This window comes from Clarias gariepinus, chromosome 19 (genome assembly GCF_024256425.1).
Source record: "Clarias gariepinus isolate MV-2021 ecotype Netherlands chromosome 19, CGAR_prim_01v2, whole genome shotgun sequence".
In the NCBI taxonomy this organism is placed as follows: domain Eukaryota; kingdom Metazoa; phylum Chordata; class Actinopteri; order Siluriformes; family Clariidae; genus Clarias; species Clarias gariepinus.
In genome coordinates, this window is record NC_071118.1 from 23,162,616 (window position 1) to 23,182,909 (window position 20,294).

General features: G+C 36.5%; 2 protein-coding genes across 3 annotated transcripts; one reads left to right on the forward strand and one right to left on the reverse strand.

Moving 5' to 3' along the window:
* Positions 1–1,059: 1,059 nt before the first annotated feature.
* clic3 (chloride intracellular channel 3) lies at positions 1,060–7,076 on the reverse strand. The gene is made up of 6 exons (XM_053478260.1): positions 6,717–7,076; positions 6,297–6,406; positions 4,924–5,049; positions 4,693–4,799; positions 2,947–3,122; positions 1,060–1,636 (listed from the first exon to the last, which is right to left on the reverse strand). The coding sequence occupies exons 1-6, from the start codon at positions 6,750–6,752 to the stop codon at positions 1,472–1,474; spliced, it is 720 nt and encodes a 239-aa protein (XP_053334235.1). The 5' UTR covers positions 6,753–7,076; the 3' UTR covers positions 1,060–1,471.
* A 6,120-nt stretch (positions 7,077–13,196) lies between these two features.
* fut7 (fucosyltransferase 7 (alpha (1,3) fucosyltransferase)) lies at positions 13,197–20,215 on the forward strand. 2 transcript variants are annotated; one of them, XM_053478690.1, is made up of 3 exons: positions 13,197–13,220; positions 17,139–17,247; positions 18,681–20,215. In XM_053478690.1, exon 3 carries the CDS (start codon positions 18,683–18,685, stop codon positions 19,700–19,702), a length of 1,020 nt encoding a protein of 339 aa, XP_053334665.1. In that variant the 5' UTR covers positions 13,197–13,220; positions 17,139–17,247; positions 18,681–18,682; the 3' UTR covers positions 19,703–20,215. The 2 variants fall into 2 exon arrangements, with proteins under 2 accessions (XP_053334665.1, XP_053334664.1); XM_053478689.1 differs by lacking the exon at positions 13,197–13,220 and adding an exon at positions 16,921–17,033.
* The last annotated feature ends 79 nt before the right edge of the window (positions 20,216–20,294 follow it).

The following is a 20,294-nucleotide window of genomic DNA, read 5'->3' on the forward strand; positions in this document are numbered from 1 at the left end:
CAAAAGTGATCAAAGGAAGGAAAACCGGTGACCTGGCAACAGGGTCATGGGCCAAGGCTCACTGATGCACATGTGGAGTGAAGTCTAGCCCATGTAGTTAGATGTAGATTAAATTGAGGAAAAGGTTAATGCTGATTGTGATTAAAAAAAAAGTCTTAGAACACACAGTGTATCCACTATTATGGTGGAAAGGGGGGGGGGGGGATTTATTTAGTATTAGGCAGGTGATCATAATGTTATGGCTGGTCAGTGGAAATTCTTACAATTTAGTAATTATTAGTAAATTAGTAAATTGTGCAAAAAAAAAGGTGCAAATAAGGATGAACAAAATTAAACCAACACAGTTTAAAAGTCACAATCTATTTATTATTTTAGGGCCTTTTTTTACACTGAATTGAACTAAAAGACAGAAAGAAAAAAAAAAAGCATGGAAAAAAATTATGGTAAAAATCGTCTTAATAGTTTACATTAAACATTCCTTTATTAGAATACTTGGTCTTAGGTCTTGAATAAGTTACAGATCTTTAAGAAGTTTAATGTAAATGAAGTTTGTCGTCTTCAAAACAGCTTAATGTTGAAGAATAAAGGTGGAGGTGAATCCGGACCTAATCATGGACCTTAACACCCTGTCTGTTTGTCCAACATTCGTTTATACCTTTGGCACTACCAATCCGCCTATTTGCATGTTTTTCCGCATTTGGAGGAAACCAGTAAAACCTTGATCAAACCCTGTACTGTTCTATACTCACATTCATAAAGTCTATACTAGGTTTCAAGCTCGTCACAGAGACCACCAGACATTTCTAGAACACCTTCGACCTTATCTAGGGGATAGGGGGACGGGATCCGTCCCATGCCACCTACCACCTGTCACTTAATCCAAGTTACCTGGAGGAATATCCGGCTTTCCTACAATAATTACTTACACCAGCTTGATACCCGATTATGTCTAAGTCCTTTGGGGGTGAAGGACCTTGCTCAACAGTCCATGGCTCAAACCAGGGACCTCTGAGACAGCAGTCCTAAATATCTTAACTACTGAGCTACTTACCCTCAGTAAAGACTTACCCTCATCAGCACTTAAACCATTAGGACCATTTAAACCATGATAACTTATACACAAACCATTAGTAAATATTTAAAACCATTATAAATTCACCAGGAACCAATAGAATCCTCTAATGGGTACCGTTATTGTTACACTTTAAATTGTACAAACCAATGATTTTATATATGCAGAGAATATGGCAGCACCCAATGCAATAATAACTAATAAGCAAACATGTTTATATGAAACAAAACAGGCGGAAAACATTCACAATGCACATAATGTCTCATTTGTACAAAAAAGAACCTCCACCTACAAACCACGAGTGATTTGAAACCTCTAACATAGAATTTTATTTGCAAGACATATTGCGTAAGGCTTGCCCAGAACCAATCCATTCCCAAGCCCCGCCCCTCCCATGATCTATTTTTTGAGATATTTGGCCACCGAGTGGTAGGCAAGCAGGATCTCTGCGTCATTAGGGCACGTGTGTTTGAACTCTTCTCGCTGATAGGCTTCATTCAGGTACTTAGTCAGACCTGTGAGTGCTGCAGGGATCCCAAAGTCACGATATTTCCTACACACAACCTGAGAAAAGAGAACAAATAAACAATGCATAACCAAGTGTGATTTAAAAACGACTTTGACAGAAGCACGAGTGTAGTCAAGTCATATGTAGTAAGAAGCCTGTGATTAAATGAAACATTATCAGTCAGTATACACAAACACGCTGGTTAAAAATAGAATTTGTACAGATACTGTACATTAGCATTTAACCTCGTTTAGCCCATTGCATAAGGGTAACTTGTGTAAGAAATACTACAAATTGGTTAAACTAAGTAGTCCTGCTCAAGAGGAATATTGCATAGCCACATCGAGCAAAGCTGGGATAAAAAATAAATAATGCAATCATTTTTATGTAGCCCTTATATACTGTAGCTATCCACTTGTTAGTCACTTGTTAAAGATTGAAACTTCAATGTGCTATATATAGGGCTTTTATCATAACCAGCAGGTGCCTGGGGAAAAACTGATAGTCATTTGTTTTAGTTAAACAGTTTTTTTTCCCCACAAAGTCCTTTAGGGTTACCGTAAAACACTTTATCTACATGAACTTGATGATGGGCGTTCAAGTCAAACCAGGACTTGTGATAAAATCTCTCATGAACGTAAAAAACTGAAAACTTTAAGGTCAGTATGGTGGTGAGATTCCTAGCTACAGTAAAACGTCTGAATGGTGCAATGGTTTTTTAAAAAGGCCGTACACAAAATCATTCACCAACACCACTTTGCACATTACAGGAACTCGGCTGGGAGCAATTTCCACATGGGACATTAAAGGAGATCCTGGGAGGCTAGTGTTTCAGATGTGAACCAGGCATGGCTCCAGCATACTCAGAAAACTAGTGAAAAGCTGGAATGAGGGCATTATATAGAGAAAAAAAAGGTAGTTTATACTGTTTATAGCTGTGTTGAGTTATTCTGCACGATCAGAAGTCCTGGTTTGACTTGAACGGCCCATGTATACATAATTTCGCTTGGAATGGTTTCAGGTGAAAGTCACTTTACCTAAAACACAATGCCAAATGAAGACACAGTGGGGTCCAAAAGTCTGAGCTGAGCTGCATTGACATTTTGAACTTTTCTTTTTTCATTTAATACAGTGACTTTCGTTCATTATTGATGAGAATTTGAGTCAAAAATATATATTTTAGAATATTTAGATCATTTTTTGTGTCATAATTTTTAGTGTAAAACCAACCCTGTTTATGCTTTCCCATTCCTCTATCAAAAACTGTATCACAATCATGGCATTAATCTAATGCTTTAGTTCAGTTAAAAGTCAAAGGACATGCTCAGGGATCGACAGTAATAATAAAAGACATAATGTTTGGAACCTTGACAATATGTAGCTTGGGGAGAAGGTTGCAGTCAGCGAGAGTGAGTGAGTCTCCATCCAGGTAGGTTCGAGTGGACTTAGTTAGATTCGGGTTCTTGTCCAACTCGTATGGAAGTGGGGTGAGCAAATACTGATCCAGCTTCATCAGACTCCTCAGAAATTTCTTTTCCAGCACTGGGAATACATAAAATAGAGGCTTATGTGTATACAAATATTTCATGGCTGAAAATGAAACAGTATATAGAATATTGGCACAGATTGTACAAGTTGTCATCGATCTTTCAGCTGCTCCTAGCACGGTCGCCACAGTGGACTATCCGGTCCGTACATACAAGCTTGGCACAGGTTTTTATGGCCAGATGCCCTTCCAGACACAACCCTTCCATTTTATCTGGGTTTGGAACCAGCACTGCATCCAGTGGCTGGGATTTGGGCATTGGCTGGTAATCGAACACAGGCCTTCCAAGTCTGGACCATTATTCCTCCTTTACATTTCCATCCATTTGAAGATCTTGGTGGAGAGCTCTCTAATAAACCAATCCAATGTCTTCCCTAACAGTATTTTTCAGTCGAGATCTGGTGATTGTTTCGATTATTATCACAACATTTATGATGACCTGTAATTATTTTCATTCCCATAATACCATCCAGGGATCCTTGTGTAGATGGGGAATCTGGAGGATCCACTTCCCTCTAAAGGGTTGAGTGTTCCATAACCGCATGAACAGTGGTCTTGCACCACTGAGCTGTCAATTGTGCTTTCATCTTTGTAACATGTTCTTTGTTTAACCAATGGACCGCTAATGCTATATGCTTTCATAATTTAGATGTAGATCAGAGATCTTCAACTGGAGAACTGAAGGGTGAGTTGGCAAAGTTTGAATTTCACCAACACCTTGACACACCCACTGAATCTAGCAGTAGACTAACTGAATAATCTGTATTTGAGAAGAAGAATCACCAAACTTTTTTGGGAGGCTGGCCTCCAGGACTGGCAGTGAAGATTGCTAATATAGATGGACTTGCTTGCTTGCTTGCTTATCAAACTAAAAATCGTGGTCACTAAACAGGCATGTTTAACCATGATATCTATGAATATGGGGTGTCAGACATGCAAAAGTCTTAGGCACACTATTTACTTTAGTAAAAATTAAGTTATAGATGTTCATCACATCCCATCACATGAGGTTGGAGTGAGAAGGGAAGATGTGGTAGACCGAGTTAGATGGAGACAAATGGTCCACTGTGGTGACCCCTAACAGGAGCATCCAAAATAGGAAGAAAAATATTTTCATGTCTGTAAAGAAGGCAACATGTTGCATAACAGACCAGGTTTCATATAAGAAAAAGAAAAGAAATAGGAAGTCTTATGGGTTTTGCCTGAAAATAAAAAGGGCACAATTCTTAATTTTTTATTCTTCATGATGCTCAGGAAAACCTACCAGTTAATTTGTTTAGAAACCTGCATGAATTTACAGACTTATCTGTATACAAACCCATATATAGACATAGCATATTAATTTTTTGATGACCTCCGATTGCAAAAATGTTTAATGCGGCTAATTACCGCCTAAGGTGTTAGACTGCTGACAACGAGGTCCCCGGTTTGAGCCAGTTCAGTTATGGCCTTGTGACACCTAAAGCTACCCCTAATTCTAATCTCATTAGCCCAAAGCAAAGAAAGATCCCCAGTGGGGCCTGACAAAGAGATGAAAACACACAAAGAGGAAATAACAAGCCTCACTGTCATTAAGTCCAGGGTTGGGGTTTTTGATGTAAGCTGAGAACTTGTGGAAGATATCATCACCAGCACTGTTAGACTCCTTATAGCGGCAGCACAGTTTGGGATATCTGGAATGACAAATACAAGCACATGATCCTATCTGTTATCACTCAAGTTATACAAGCTGTTAGGGATGACATGATTACTTTATAATACATTCTCTGTGGTGCAATGGTGCAAGGTGGAACGTACTTTGGGGGTGCCAAGGTCTCTTCCAGAAATTCTTCGATCTTGTTAGTGTCAGTGCGTACCTCACCATTATAAAGGAGGAATGGAGGCTGAGAGCCTGGAGCGAGGTCCTTCAGAACCTCTGGTGCTCTGTGGGGAACAAATGTAGCAATCGAATGGTAATCAGTGATCTTCGTGATTTTAACCCTGAAGGCCACCAACCCCTGTGTTTGGGAATTATGCACAGTTTCTCTACATTATCAAAATAATGCAAAGGGTATTAGATATACACATAGTACAATATGCTTAATGATACGCTGATTTGCATTTACATTTCTCTAAATACATAAAATAATCTTAATTCTAGGTGGTCAACATATTTCCTTTTTAATAGTACAAGATTACAAGTAGAACCATTTGAGAAGCTAGAAGGATTAACCAAAAGGTCTTGAGTGATTCTTGTTTTATGAGAAGGTAAAATCACAAATTTTATTTTCCTAATCTTTTTCATAGTACCAACTAAATGCTAAGTGCTTGTACCTTATAACTCTCTGTACTTGAGAATGTCTCATTGTGATTTAAAAAAAGATCAAATATACCACTATAAAGCGTTCTTTTGTTTGTCTGACTAGGGAACCATTGAAGATTCAATATATGACAATGCAACATAGAGTATTTGAACAGGTTCAAAGTTTAAAAAACTGGAAAAAAAAATAAGAAACCCTGTATTTTAAGCAAGTTTTGTGATCAACTATCAAAACCAGACTAAAACGCTAATGGTGTCGACAGTTTGCCTATACTGTATAGTGGAATCGTTGAACGCCACCCAACCTGAATATGGTGATCTAATTTTGTGGAGAACAATTTTTTTTAAGATAGAAGTGACTCTTGGTGGTCACTGGGTACATTCTTTAAAAAAAAAAAAAAAAAAAAAAAAGGAATTCTTCCACTTTAAAGCATTCTTTGTTTTGCCCCCAAGTTTTAGGCAAACTAATGAAGATTCAATATAAGAGTTTCATAACAGGTTTTAAGTGAAACCTCTTGCATTACCCTCACTTGAGGGTATGCGAGTATACTTGAGGATATACTTCCCAGTGACAAGTGTTTATATCTAGAGATCACAGGCTAGTACCTTTCTTCCAAAAAATTAAAGTGGAAGAGGTAAAAAAAAAAAAAAGGGTACCCAACTTAACGTCTGGAGAGCTTACATGGCACAGAGAAATTATAAAAATAATATAATTATAAAAATAATTTTGAGAAATTATTAATTATTAGGTACAGTATGTTATGGTTAGAGCTGAGATCAAAGTCTGCCAGGTGGTAGATCACAGCTAGCAGGGTTGCATAGCGAATGCCCTCTTTAATGATTGCATAGTATCACTGAGTATTTCTCTCACCGCTTCATGTCCACTGTGGTGAGGGTAAAATGAATCCCCTTTAGCCAAAGAATCATGAAGAGCCGCTGGCAGAACGGACAGTTGCCAACTCCTTCGCCATCATCACTTGCCTGTGGAGGAAAACAGCCTGACCTCAGATGGTACAGTATGGTGTACAGTATTTTTAACAAATTTTAAGTAAATTTTTCGTAGAATTGCTGTACTGAGTGCGAAACTGAGTGAGAAGTCATTTCGAACATTGTTGACATAACCTCAAACTTTAAAAAATAATTTCTCATACAGTTCAGTCCATTACATCACATTACAAGAAGAATGTAACATTGTCTAAACCTTTTTTGTAAATATTTACAAAAAAAGTTACAGTGTTTTTGATTTCTACAAAAACAATCAACTCAACAATCAAACAAATACAATTCTGACCTTGATGAAGAGCTCGATCTTCGGCGCCTCTGCCATGTCTCTGGTTTTGTGTCCTCGCTTTCTGTGGTCTTTTAGCTGTCAAACCTTTACTAGCTAACCTAGAAACAACGTTTACATCACTGTGTCCAAACAGGCCCAATCAGCCACTTGAGTCCAATAATCGTCGTATAAGGATTGATACTTTTTAAATCCTCTGCAGCACTTTTATTTAAAAAAGAAACAAATATTCTCAAATAATATCCTGTTTACTTGACTTTTTTTTTGCTCTTGTCTATCTTGCCAGATTCAGTCTGAGAGTCTCTTCTCTGCCTGTCTTTCACCACACCCGATGAGCATTCAGAATACCTGCCCACTGGACTGACCTGTCCAACCTGTCTCATTCTCTCATTCTCTCACTCTAGCTCCAGTCACTGACATGCCTTAAGACATATCATTGCTTTCCTACTGCCTTCACAACACTACTTCCTGTCACAACACTACCACGAAAAAAAAAAAAAATAGTTGTGCATGGAGTAAAACAAATATTAAATCTTTCCCCACTAATCTGTGATTCTCTCATTGTCATCGTCAGAGCTTTTAAGTTCCTTAATGTGACCGTTCCACATTACATCTTCTAGCGATTTTTAACAATTACACTGATTATGATAACAAGCGTGGCTTTCTATGGGGGTTAATGTTAGTATGCTGATAACATCCTGTGTAATCTGACACCAACCTGGAGCTAAATTACAGATCAGGTTTCCAAATACAATTCATATGCATATCAAATACACATTTTGAGTTTCCCTTTGTATGTAACTCCCGAGGGAAAAAAAAAGGGCCGAAACCACATAAGGAATTGCCCATGGCATGCACACTTCCACAAAACAAAGTGCAGCAGTGTTTAAAGGGCACGAGATCTAGACAAGCCATCAGCAAGCAATGTTAGTTTCTACATTTTTAGAAGCTGTCTCATTTGTTACATCAAACCAGGAAAAAAAAAAACGAAGGAAAATGTGACTCAGCAATAAGGCGTGACAGCCCAAATAAGATACGTTAACTCTGTCTTATCTAAATTGCAACATACAAGTAGAAACTTGCATATGTCTTAAGGTGAGACATTACAGGATCATTTTAAAACAATAGATATCACGATCATCACTATATGATTGCTGATATCATGGAATTCTCTCTGTTTTAACACTTTTTTAATTATAATTCATTCCAATGAGGATGTATGAATACATTATTAATAAAAGCAAAATATCTAGTATTTGCATGCACTTACGTTATCAATTTTAACAACACGTCTAATCCAGCATTTCTGCCTCACTGTTCCGACATCACATACAACATCTCCTGCTGTGCACTATATTTTAATATTACTATCTGTTTTATCTTACTGTATTTGTCTTTTTTTTTTGTTTTATCTCATGTGATATGCAGATTTCGCTTGTTCCTTTTTTTTAATTTTATTTAACCCTTGTTATTTTACTTGAATTGCTTACAATTATCACATTGGATAATTGTAAAATTCTAAAATGTATCTGTACATATGTACAGGTATCTATAAAACAAAAGCTCATATACATATACATAGGAAAATGATCATTTAACTCACAATAAGGATCAATACATTTTTTGTTCCAACAAGTTTCTTGAAAAAGATTGTTCACTTATTATTATTATTATTGTTATTTTTTACCCAAGAAAATGGCACTAAAGGCTGTGTGTATATAAATAATTTTTTAATTTATTTATGAAAGTAGATTAGCACTGTGGCCTCGCAACTTTAGGGTAGAGGGTTCGTTTGTGTGTGTGTGTGTGTGTGTGTGTGTGTGTGTGTGTGTGTGTGTGTGTAAAAGAGAGTGAGTGAGAAAAAGAGCGAGATAAAAAAGAGAGAGAGAGAAAGAGAGAATGTAGATAAAATCAAAAGGATGTGACCTTGTATGTTTTTACAGTCTTCATAGTCACTGTCTTCATGACGGCCCTAACCTAACATACTGTACCTGATGATTAATGCCTTCTGAAAATTATTTATGTAAGCTCTCCAGAAGTTGGGCTGGGACCCCTGGTTTCTTAGATATTCTTTGGATGATTTATTCGGTTAAGATTTCTTTGATAAATTTGGGAAATTCTGTGATAAATCCCCCAAAAGGCAAACTGAACTTGCTGGGTATTTTTCTTTTTTTCATTTTCCTTTTTTATACACTATTCTGTGTAAATACTAGAGAATACTGCTCTGAGTTAAAATCCAAGGAGATCAGCAGTTACTGAAATACGCAAACCAGCCTGTCTGGCACCAAAGATCAAGTCCCTGTTAAAATGACTGAGATCTTGTTTTTCGTCTTCGTTCTGTTTGATGTAAACATTAACTGAAACTCTTGACCTGTATTACTGTGTGTATCAGCTACAAAGGTTTTTCAATAATAGTGGTAGGTGTGTATGACTATAAGCCCTCATGCGTTCCCACATTGGTGCAACTACTTGTTATTATTTTTATTTATTTAAGTGCAGACTCGAAAAGTGAATCTTTTTATCAAGACAAAAAAACAATTTTGTTTTCATTTTAACGATTACGGCTTACAGCTGTTAAAAGTAATAAATCCAGTACCTCAGAATATTTCATTGAGTAAATTACTTTTAATACCACATAAATATTGTGTATTATTTGTTTTAGTTCAGTACATGCAATGAGAAGACTTCACACTTTAAGCTTTTTGTTTTGTGTTTTGGCTTTTTGCCATCATTTTACATGCCTGAATAGTTGTGGCGTATAGTGAACCTGCTTGTAAACTTAGTTTAATAATTGAATATTCTGATAATGAAAATTGTAACTAATCATATCAGCTGATGCGGGAGTTATCACCAATTCAAAGGCACCTAGAAGATCAATTCTAGCTAATAGCTGACATGAGTTGCAGACCCAAAGTAAATTTGGTTACTGTAGCACCACCTTGTGGCCAATTGCTCTGAACCAACAGAAGACAGATTGCTCTGTACGTCTTCTCCTGAAGATGTTCTTGATGTTTTTTTTAAATCAGATTCGGATTCCTAAACATGTGTTTTAGTCTGGACGCTCACCCCACTCAAATTGGTTTATTTTAAACTGTCCATTACATTACTCACAAACCAACGCAGAAGCTCCAGTCCACACAATCAGGTTTTATAGGACATGGATCCCAAGCAGGCACTGGGGGACGAAATGGAGATGGAAATAAATATATAATTATAATATTATTATCATAATATAATTTTGTAGAAAGGTAAGTTAGTATACTTTATTTAGAAGTTTAAGTTTAGAAGAACATCTTCATTCCACTTGGCACTGTACCCCATGTATGTAAAATCCCTTGAATTGTCCATGTAGCTAATTTAATCTGACCTGTTCACTTTCACATAACAGTGAAGTCATAAAGATCAAGAAAAAAAATTATTTTCCTGCAGTCTGAACAAGGTCCAAGTCTCATTGATTACTTCTTATAGTAATTATACATTTTGATTGGCTGCTAGATCCTATGTTTGTTGATTGGTCCAAATCATGGAGGTATATCTGACCATTTTGATTCATGCACACTCACGTTCCATACAAACTTAAATAATTATTTTGATTGTGTAAAGCTGCTTTGCGACAATGACAATTGTTAAAAGTGCTATACAAATGAAATTGAATTGAATTAAGTTGAACAATAACAGAAGAGAACATTGGGTCGTGTCTACCTATAGGATTTTGCTAGTTACGCACCATTTTGGAGGCATACTTACGATGATGTACGTAGTATAGCTAAAGTTAAAAAAATGTACCCTGTACAGCATATTACAAACTATTTCCCCCTCTTAAAGCAAGATATTACAAATATCCAAAAAAAGAATGTTTATTCGTGCTTGGCCAGTCTGCTGCAGGAGGGCAAGAAATGATTTTCTACACATGAAGCACTATCACAGACTCTCAATGTGCATAAAGTGTCATTTTCAGTTGCTAAACGTGATCGAACCATGTATGCTCAATGAGCTTTTATTAAATTTAAGTATCAAAGGAAGTTGATCACAAGAGTGCAAGAAACTGACAAAAACAGAAGGTCAAATAATACTTGTGGTTGCCAACAACCTTTCTCTATTTAGATAACAAGTTTATTATCATTTGTTTAATGTAGTTCCATCATTGGTGTTTTAGTTTTGAGGGAAGCACACCACATGTCAAGAGGTTGTGGGTCTAAATGCATATCTTATTTATAGCACCCCCTAGAGGCTAATTGAAAAAAAAAACCCTGATTAAGTTGTGTTTAAATTGGACTTATGAGCCACACCCTATAGGTTAACTGGCTAAGAACTGGCTTTCTTTTGATACTTTTTCTGGCACAAAAGAGGCAAAAAAAAAAAAAGATGAACAACACCAGATTTAATGCAAATAAATGAATGAAAATGGTGAAACATGATGTTAGGTGAAAATGGATGGGGCATCTTAGTAGAGCATCTTCAAAACAAATAAATTATGACATGAGGACTAGGAGTCATTTCAGACTGCTTTCATTATGAATCCAGGGTGTGCTTTGTCATTTCTCGGTACTCTGTAGCTGGTACATTCAAACCACTTAATTCTCAATACAGCTAATATGGATTAAACATAGCTACAATTTCATTGCATGTGTTGTGTTCTCTCTTGTCTTCTAAGCTAGTTAATCAAAGCTGAAAAAAGATCGGTGTGATTACAGGAAACTCTCGTCTCACTATAGTTATATACATACATCCAAATTCTGTGGGAAATGATCTGTAAACTGAACTCACTGGGTGTTTATTATTATTATTATTATTATTATTATTTAGATAATAAAAAAACAGTTGAGAAATACTGATCCTTCAAAAGAATAAAGAAAGTTTTAATCTTACACTGTGTTTTAGAGCACTTTAATGAACACTGCCATACTAGTTACTTCTGCGGTCTTAGAAATACACACATCTTTTTCGTTTATAAGCCTTGCTGCTGCGTAACAAAAGTTATTTTAAGGGGTAGAAGAGAAATCTTGTCGCAAAATGAGGCCCAAAGTTCCTCTTTCTTGCTACATCGCGGAATCCTCATTTAAGTACTCTAAAAAAAAATTTCAGGCCCCTCTTTCTAAACCGATGAGGTCTAGGTTGAAAAATGTTATGTTAGCTATATTAGAACATGACAACGCCAAGATTCAACAAGATTAAATTGTGAGAGAGTAGAGCTAGGCATGATTTTCACACATGAACTGGTGATCACAGAATTCTGACCTGAGCTGCTCTAAAAGTCTTTGTGCTGGAGACTTTACTGGGTCGTTTGACCCTTCTGTCATAATTAGAAAAATCCCAATACAAAAATGAGTGCATCTCTGGACAGGATTTTTTTTTTTTTTTTGCATTTGGTTGTTGTGAATCAGTCTCATAATCCAAGATAAAGGCTGTCGGGTCCCGAACAACCCAAGATAAAAGTTTGGATAATTCGTTTAAAAAGTCATTTTTAACAGTCCATACTATAGGAGGCCTTTGTGGGATCCAATGTTGAGTAAAAGCCTAAAAAACTGGACTGTCCCATCAGTCTTGGGTGCAAATACCACTGAACTGCCCCAGTTGCTCCTTGATATACTCTTATGTCGAGCACTGCCTTCAATTCATCTTGAACATTCATTTGTGTTTATGTCCTCTATAGTGGTGGTTCACAAAGCAAACTCTTCTGTGTTAAGTCCCTCAAAGTGTGGAGCTTTTCTCTCACCTCAAGAGCATATTAAAATTTTGTCTGTTTTTAAATGTGCCTAAAGGGCACCCCAATCAGAGGGAGGGGCACAATGACATTTGATTGTGGCTGGCAGATTCGCAAACTTACATTTTCGGCATGATACGCACCACTGAAGTACATTACTGCAAACACTGGGGGACTAGAAAAAAAGTCATAAGAGTGCAACATTGGGCTGGATTTGGTGACCACTAATCACATTTACATACTCAAAGGCCTGCTCGGGGATCTCATATGTTTTTGTGACTCATGTGTTGGTTTATTCCAAGCCGCAATTCTTCCGAAATCTGGATTTCTGTAGTCATTGTTCATTGTTTAAGTTTGTATTTTTTGGTGTAATTTAGTCAAGACTGTGAGTCATTTCAGGCCGGTTTCATTCTGAATCTCGGGTACGCTCCATCAACCCTCAGTATTCTGTAGGTGGTACATTATCAAACCACTTAATTCTCAATGCAGCTGCAATGGATTAAACATGCATGTGTTGTGTTCTCTCTCGTCTCCTAAGGTAGTTAATCAAATCTAGAGAAAAAAAAAAACAGGTATTTCGGTAAACTCAAGTAGGTGCGGAGAAAATAGGAAAGACATGTGTGAAATAAGTACGACTACAGGAAACACTTCTCTGACTGTAGTTACATACTCAATGTGTGACAGCTCTGCCCGCCCCTTTGTTTCCATATACTGTAACTGACAGAGTTGAACTTTTGCTTATTTTAAATCAGCATTTACAGCTTGATGAAGAAACCTTCACAGAGAAACCACAACCTTTGCAGGTAAGCATGCCCCCCAGCGTCAACCTTCATCTTCATGATCTGTACAAAACGGTTTGTTTTAATCTCAGCTTGCTGAAATCTTGTGCAAGCAACATTTTAATAACATATTACTGCACGTAAAACCATTTTGGAGTTTTTAAAATCCAAATTTCTTTTTTTTTTTTTGTTGAAAATGTTGGTAGCTGTTAAAACAATATGCATGTCCTTTGTTGAATCATTTTGATTTTTGAAAAAGAACAAAAATTTGAAATTTGAAAATAAATAAATAAATAAATGAATAAAATAATGTTATTTCATTGGCTGGTGATTCTTCCTTAATAAAACACAAAAAAAAGAAGGTAAAAGACACCAATATTTCATAATCTGCTTAGATTGCATTTAAAAACCCCAGTTGTTTAGTTATGATCAAAAACTGTTCTATGATCAAAAACTTTAATCTCTTGAGCAATTTATAATGCAATTAGTATAGGATATTAATTTTTTTTATTGCGGTGCATATAATAAAAAAACTATACTATTCAATAGAAAATTTTTTGAAAGAGATGAAGCAGGAAAACAAATACATTACAAGGAACGCCACAGTATAATTAGCACGTGGGGTATTTCTCCTGTTTAACAGAGCTGCAGGTTTATTTTAAATTGTAAAAAAAAAATTTCCCCAATCAATCAACACTCTTTTTTTTTTTTTTTTTTTTGCTTTCTGTTGTGGCACTTTTAATCTTAGTCTCTGTACTCCTTGTTTCTGAGCATTCGAAATACCTACCCACTGGACTCACCTGTCCAACCTGTCTCATTTTCTCACTCTGGTTCCAGGCATTCCTTAAGACATATCAGTTCTCTCCTACTTTCTTACTTCTTCCTATCACAAAACTACCACAAAGAAAGACTATAGTGCATGGAAAAAAAACAAATGTTAAATATTTTACTACTAATGTTTATCTTTTTAAGCTTATTGTCAGAGCTTTGCTGTAAGTGATCTTTATTTCTTTATTTTATCTCTTAGGTAAGAATACGGAAGACATGACAGTCATACCAATGTTGTTTATACACATAGCTTTCTATGAAGCTTAATGCTAGAATGCATAAAGCATCCTGTGAAAATTAAAACTAGTGAAACTTCAGCTACAATACAGGTTAGCATTGTCGCATTGCACCTCCAGGGTCCGGGTTTGATTCCCGTCTCGGGGTAGAGTTTGCATGCATGGAATTTGCATGATCTTTCTGTGCTTGGTGGGTTTCCTCCAGGTATTCCTGTTCCCTCACACAATCCAAAGACATGCAGATTAGGCTTATTGGGGTCAGGGGTAGCTTACAGTTCGGAAAGTGTCCCCTAGATGGATTACAGAGGTTCCCAGATGTTTGGATGGATGGATGGATGTAGTAATGCATACACTGACTCATTCTCTATACCACTTGTCCTGTACAGAGTCTTGGCGCATGAGTCAAAAGGTATACCATAGATAGGGTGCCAATCCATTACAGGTGCACACAAGCACAATCTATTACAGGTGCACACAAGCAAACACTAGCAACTTCTGCACTGTGCAACTACAGTATGTAAAAAGTGAAAATATATATATATATACATTGTTGAATGTCACAATTTTAGATTTTAGTGCCCTCTAGTGCATAACCTTAACACATAAAAGAAAAAAAGAATGTGTGTGTGTGTGTGTGTGTGTGTGTGTGTGTGTGTGTGTGTGTGTGCGTATGTGTGTGTGGTTGGGGTCAGTGGTTTAGGGTCTGGGCTCCTACCTATAAAATTGTCAGCTTCAGAGAACATTCTGATCTTTTAAGGTGAAGATAAAAAATAATGTTGTAAGGATAAAGAAACTGGTTAAAGATTTTTGTTTCAAAAGACATTACTACATGCAGGCACCTAAAGTTCATGATTTGCTAAATTTTCAGTTGACACACTGGTTGTTTAATCTAGGTATTACTAAAGCTGAAATCTAACTCCATCTATACAGTAAAGTATATGAAAACCTTGCTCTGAATAAAATGTGACGGTAAGTTTTTTTTTGTTTTTTTAAGAAAGCTTGTCAAAAATATCAGATGTACACATCAGAACTTGGTTGTTGGCTAGATACAGTAAAAAAAAAAATGCTGACCGTTGTATAAATATTTCATAGTCAAACAAGTTCCATAAGCATGCAAAACTGTGGGTAGGATTTATATAGTTCATTTATTTTTGTCTGGTAAAAGAGAAGATGTATTAGTGATAGAAATGTTCAACCTTTGAAAAGTTTGCAAATTTATACACTGGATACGCAATGCGGCATGGCATGGAGGTGCTGATGAAATATTATTGAAGACCAGGTTGCTTTGGTAGCAGCCTTCAGCTCGTCTGGGTCGGGTGTTTCTCAACTCCCTCAAAAACCTCCTATAGATCCCTAATGAAGTCCAGGGCAGGCATGTTGGCTGGCCAATCCAGCACAGTAAAACCATGTGCAGCAAATCAGTTAGTGGTAGTTTTGGCACTGTACAGTACACAGGTGCTAAGTAAGTCCTGCTGGAAAAAAACATTGTTTCCAGCATTCTGGACGCTTTAAATCTAGGTATCCGGATTATCTCAAGCTAACAAATATTGAGTGAATAATGGTGGAAATGTTTGTTGGTGGACAAATCATGGAGCAGCAGATAACATCAGAAGCTCTTCAACGAATTATTAAAACTTTGTGTTCAAAGAAATGTGGTCGGAGTAGAAGAACATGAAGCGATACACTCATCATGCATGGAGTCTCTGGAGAAGCCTCTGGAATACATCCTATCTGTTCTGTGTTTTTGTGACTGTATGATGCTAGACCAACGAATCAACAAATTAGAGAGCAATACACGGTGTATCTTATTTGTGTCTGTAATTTTGTATGTGTTAATCTCATGTAATCTTTATTTTGTTGTTGCGATTGCTCACATTTGTTTGCATTTCATCAGAAGTAGTGATGTATCCCTTTTTTTGAGTTTTCTTTTAAATTTAAGGTTATCGACCACTATTTGAATCCACTTTTTTTTTTAATCCACTTTTTTAAATTTATTATTTATTTAAAAATGATTCCAGAGTTGTTCCCTGTGTCCCTTGTAGGCTGCTTTGATTTAGAAGCAGAAGTTGATTTGAGGACTGTGCTGAACCTTCAACTTTTCTCCTGAATGGAGATCACTTTAATGCTCAGTTGAGATAAGATACATGGTAAAGCAATGATTAATAATCAAAGTAAAGGCATTTGCACACGCACAATGTGACGGGAACACCTGTTTGGTATAAATAAGACTAATGAGGAAAAAAAAACAACTTAAATTTAGCTCGGTTATCAAGAACACTTTCAGCTGGTTGTGTGTGGGGCTTACCCTTGAGAGGCCCCGGTAAAGTGTTTGAAATAAGAACAAAAAATTTAACAACTACAAATAAGTAGTTTTTTATCTTTTTGCCCGAAATGAATGTGACTTATATGGATAAATAATGAAACCACTGTGCTGGTTTAATCCAAGCCAGAGTTCATCCAAAATCTAGATTTCTGTGACAACATCAAGGCAACATGTTCTAATCGCTGGACCTTATTTGAGCTTATATTTCGGAAGAAGAAAAAAAGAAGTTTAGTGCAGTTACTCAGTCATTACAAGCTGGTTTCGTTCTGAATCTTGGGCAACCCACAAACCGCTGGTATCACAGCACTACAGAGTGATGGTGTTTGAGACGTCAAACATTATACGCTATGACTGGTACATCCAGTGCATTTCATTCTCAATTCATTCTTAATGGAGTAAAAACTACTTTAAGCTCATTGCATGTTTTTGCATTCTCACTTATTTCCTGAGGTGGGTAATCGAATCTGAAAAGACATTTAGGTAAAAGGGGAGGAGAAAATGGGAAAGGCAGTGTGAAATTAGAGCAATAACAGGAAACACTGTGTCTTTCTGCAGTTGCCTACTGAATACGTGACAGCTCTGCCCTGCATCGTGTTCTTACATGATGGTTGTAGTCGTGCTCATTTCAAATCAGCATTCAAAGCCACATGCCGCATCTTGCCAGGTAAGCATGAACAGTATGAATTGCCTTTGGCCTGATAAAGATTTGTTTTAATCTCCGCTTACTGAGATCTTCTGCAAATCACAATTTAATGATGCAAATGCTTAAGTTTAGACACTGGTATAGACTTTTCTAAATGGCTTTAAGAAATTGTTGGAACAGGAATAGTAATAGCCTTTGATCTTTTAAGGGTGAAGATAAAAATAATGTTGTAAGAATAAAGGACTGATTGAAGATTTTTGTTTTAAAAAAAACATGCAGGCACCTAAAGTTCGTGATTTGCTGAATTATCAGTTGAAACACTGGTTGTTTAATCTAGATATTACTAATCTGTAATCAAAATTTTCTTTCTTTAAATTTTTTTTTTCTTAAATAAAATAACCTTTCGCAAATGTAACTTTTTTTTTTTTTAAGAAAGCTTGCCAAAAATATCAGAGGTACTGATACAGGAACTTGAATACAGTAAAAAATGCTGACAGTCGTATACATATTTCATAGTCAAACATAATAGTCAAATTTAATAGTCCATAAGCATGCAAAACTGTGTGTTAGAATTATATATGTTTATTTTTGTCTGGTAAAAGACATGATGTATTGGTGACTGGTAAAAGAATATGATAGTATGTTCATTTTTTTTTTGGTCATTAAAAGTTGTCCCTACTATGTACAGTGAAACTATTATATATTTTATATTCATTACACATAAAGAAAAATATGTTAAGTCTTTTTTTTTTTTTTCATTTCAATTATTATCTCTTAGAGCTCTAAAATTCCTAAGATTATTTAGAAGGATTTACTACACAGAAATGTCCAACCTTTGAAAAGTTTGCTTTTATACACATACAATGCGGCATGGCATGGCAGTGCTGATGAAATATTATTAAAGAATTGAAGATATAATTTCTCAACTCCCTTAAAAACATCCTATAGATCCTTAATGAAGTCCAGGTCTGGCATGTCGCTGGCCAATCCAGCACAGTAATACCATGCGCAGCAAATCGGTTAGTGGTAGTTTTGGCACTGTACACAGGTGCTAAGTAAAAAGAAACCAGCATCTCCATCAAACTAGTCAACAGATGACCTTGGTTTACCCTCCCTGTGAAACTGAGCAACTGTGAAGTCTGCAGTCTTCACCATGATTGATGATGATCCATAATAGTTTACTAATTTTTTTTTTCTTTTTTAGGATATTCTAATTTACTCAGATGCACTGTAGGCAGGTACTATTATTCATTTACATCACACACACATACAACCAGTGACATGGCTGGTTGCTTCCATCTGATGAGCCCAGTGCAAATATTCTTACTCAGAGGGCTTATCAAAGGAAACTCTTAGACACACGCTGGTACAAGAAGTAGAGTATTTTTAGAATGATAATGCATAATTTCATTTGAAAATTTTTATAATGGAAATGCCCTTTGCACTCTTTCCAGGAATGAAACTGAACCTGAGGCTAAACAAAAAGCTTCTATTCTTTGTTCTCAGCTGCATATTATTAAGCTTGCAATGGACCTGGCATTTGCAGCACCTTGAAGGCGTCAAGAAACCCAACATTACCATTCTGTTGTGGTACTGGCCTTTTCACGTTCCCTACAGCCTGAAGGAGGACATATGTCAGAAGAATTTCAGCATCTCTGGTTGTCACCTGGTGGATAATCGTACACTCTATTCCATCGCCGACATTGTTGTCTTTCATCAAAAAGAGCTTAAGACAGGCAGCCAAACACTTCCGCTTCAACTCTCTCGACCAGATCACCAAAGATGGCTCTGGTTATCTCTGGAATCGCCACAAAACAATGGGAATTTGAGCAAGTATGCAGGGATCTTCAACTTGACCATGTCGTATCATCCTGGTGCAGATGTTACAGTACCATATGGGAGGATCGAAAAGAAATCTAGCAAAACAGAGACTGATGATTTTGTCATGCCTATGAATAAAACCCATCTGGTGTGTTGGGTGGTCAGTAACTACCAGAATCAACACAAGAGAACAAGTGTGTACCAACAGCTTAAGAAGTTCATTCCTGTGCAGATGTACGGACGTGCTGTGAGAAAGCCAGTGATACAAAGCATGTTGCTACCCACGATTTCCCGTTGCTATTTTTACCTTTCTTTTGAAAACTCTGTATCTCCGCATTATATTACAGAGAAGCTGTGGCGTAACGCGTTCATGGCTGGTACAGTGCCTGTAGTGTTGGGTCCACCACGAAGCCACTACGAGGCTGTTGCACCACCACATTCGTTCATACACGTGGATGATTTTGACTCCATAGCTGAGCTGGCTAAATTCTTAACAGAACTAGCTGGAGATGCAAAACGCTATGATTCTTATTTCTCCTGGCATCAAAACTACACTGTGAAACTATTTGAAGATTGGAGAGAGAGGCTTTGCAACATCTGCCAGGTTTATGACGAGTTTCCTAACTATAAAATATACCACAAATTAGATGCATGACCTACAAAAATGGGTTAGACAGATCTAGAATGAAATTAGTTACGTTTAAGTAGAAACACCTTTGCAGAAGTACAAGAAGAATTTCTTAACAAGTGAAACTACAAGCTTAAGCCCCATTTCCTCTTTTATTCAAATCATGCTGATACCTGGGAGAGGTCTCTACAGGATGTGCCAATCAAACCAACCTAACAAACCACATGCCCTTTAGTTTTAACCAAGCAATAAATTAAACCACATCTGTCCCAGGTTCGAGTGTTCACGATATGAAGTTTAATATGATTCAGAAATGTCACCAAAGCAAACTGTCATCTCCAAGTATTTTATAATAGTCACTGTCTATCATTTATAGACTCTGAAACCATTGCAATACATAAAGCATTATCACCCAATAATGACACATTTTGAACCATCAAAGATTTCATTTTAATTGCTAACACTAAACATGGAAATGTACTTGAAGTTTCAGGAAAGACAGCTCTGCAACTTGTCAATAAATTATCAATTTTCACATCATTTACAGGGTTGTGTATGAAAGTATTTATCAAGATGTGAGCAAATAAGGCACATGATTCAATAAAGCATTCAAAACTCA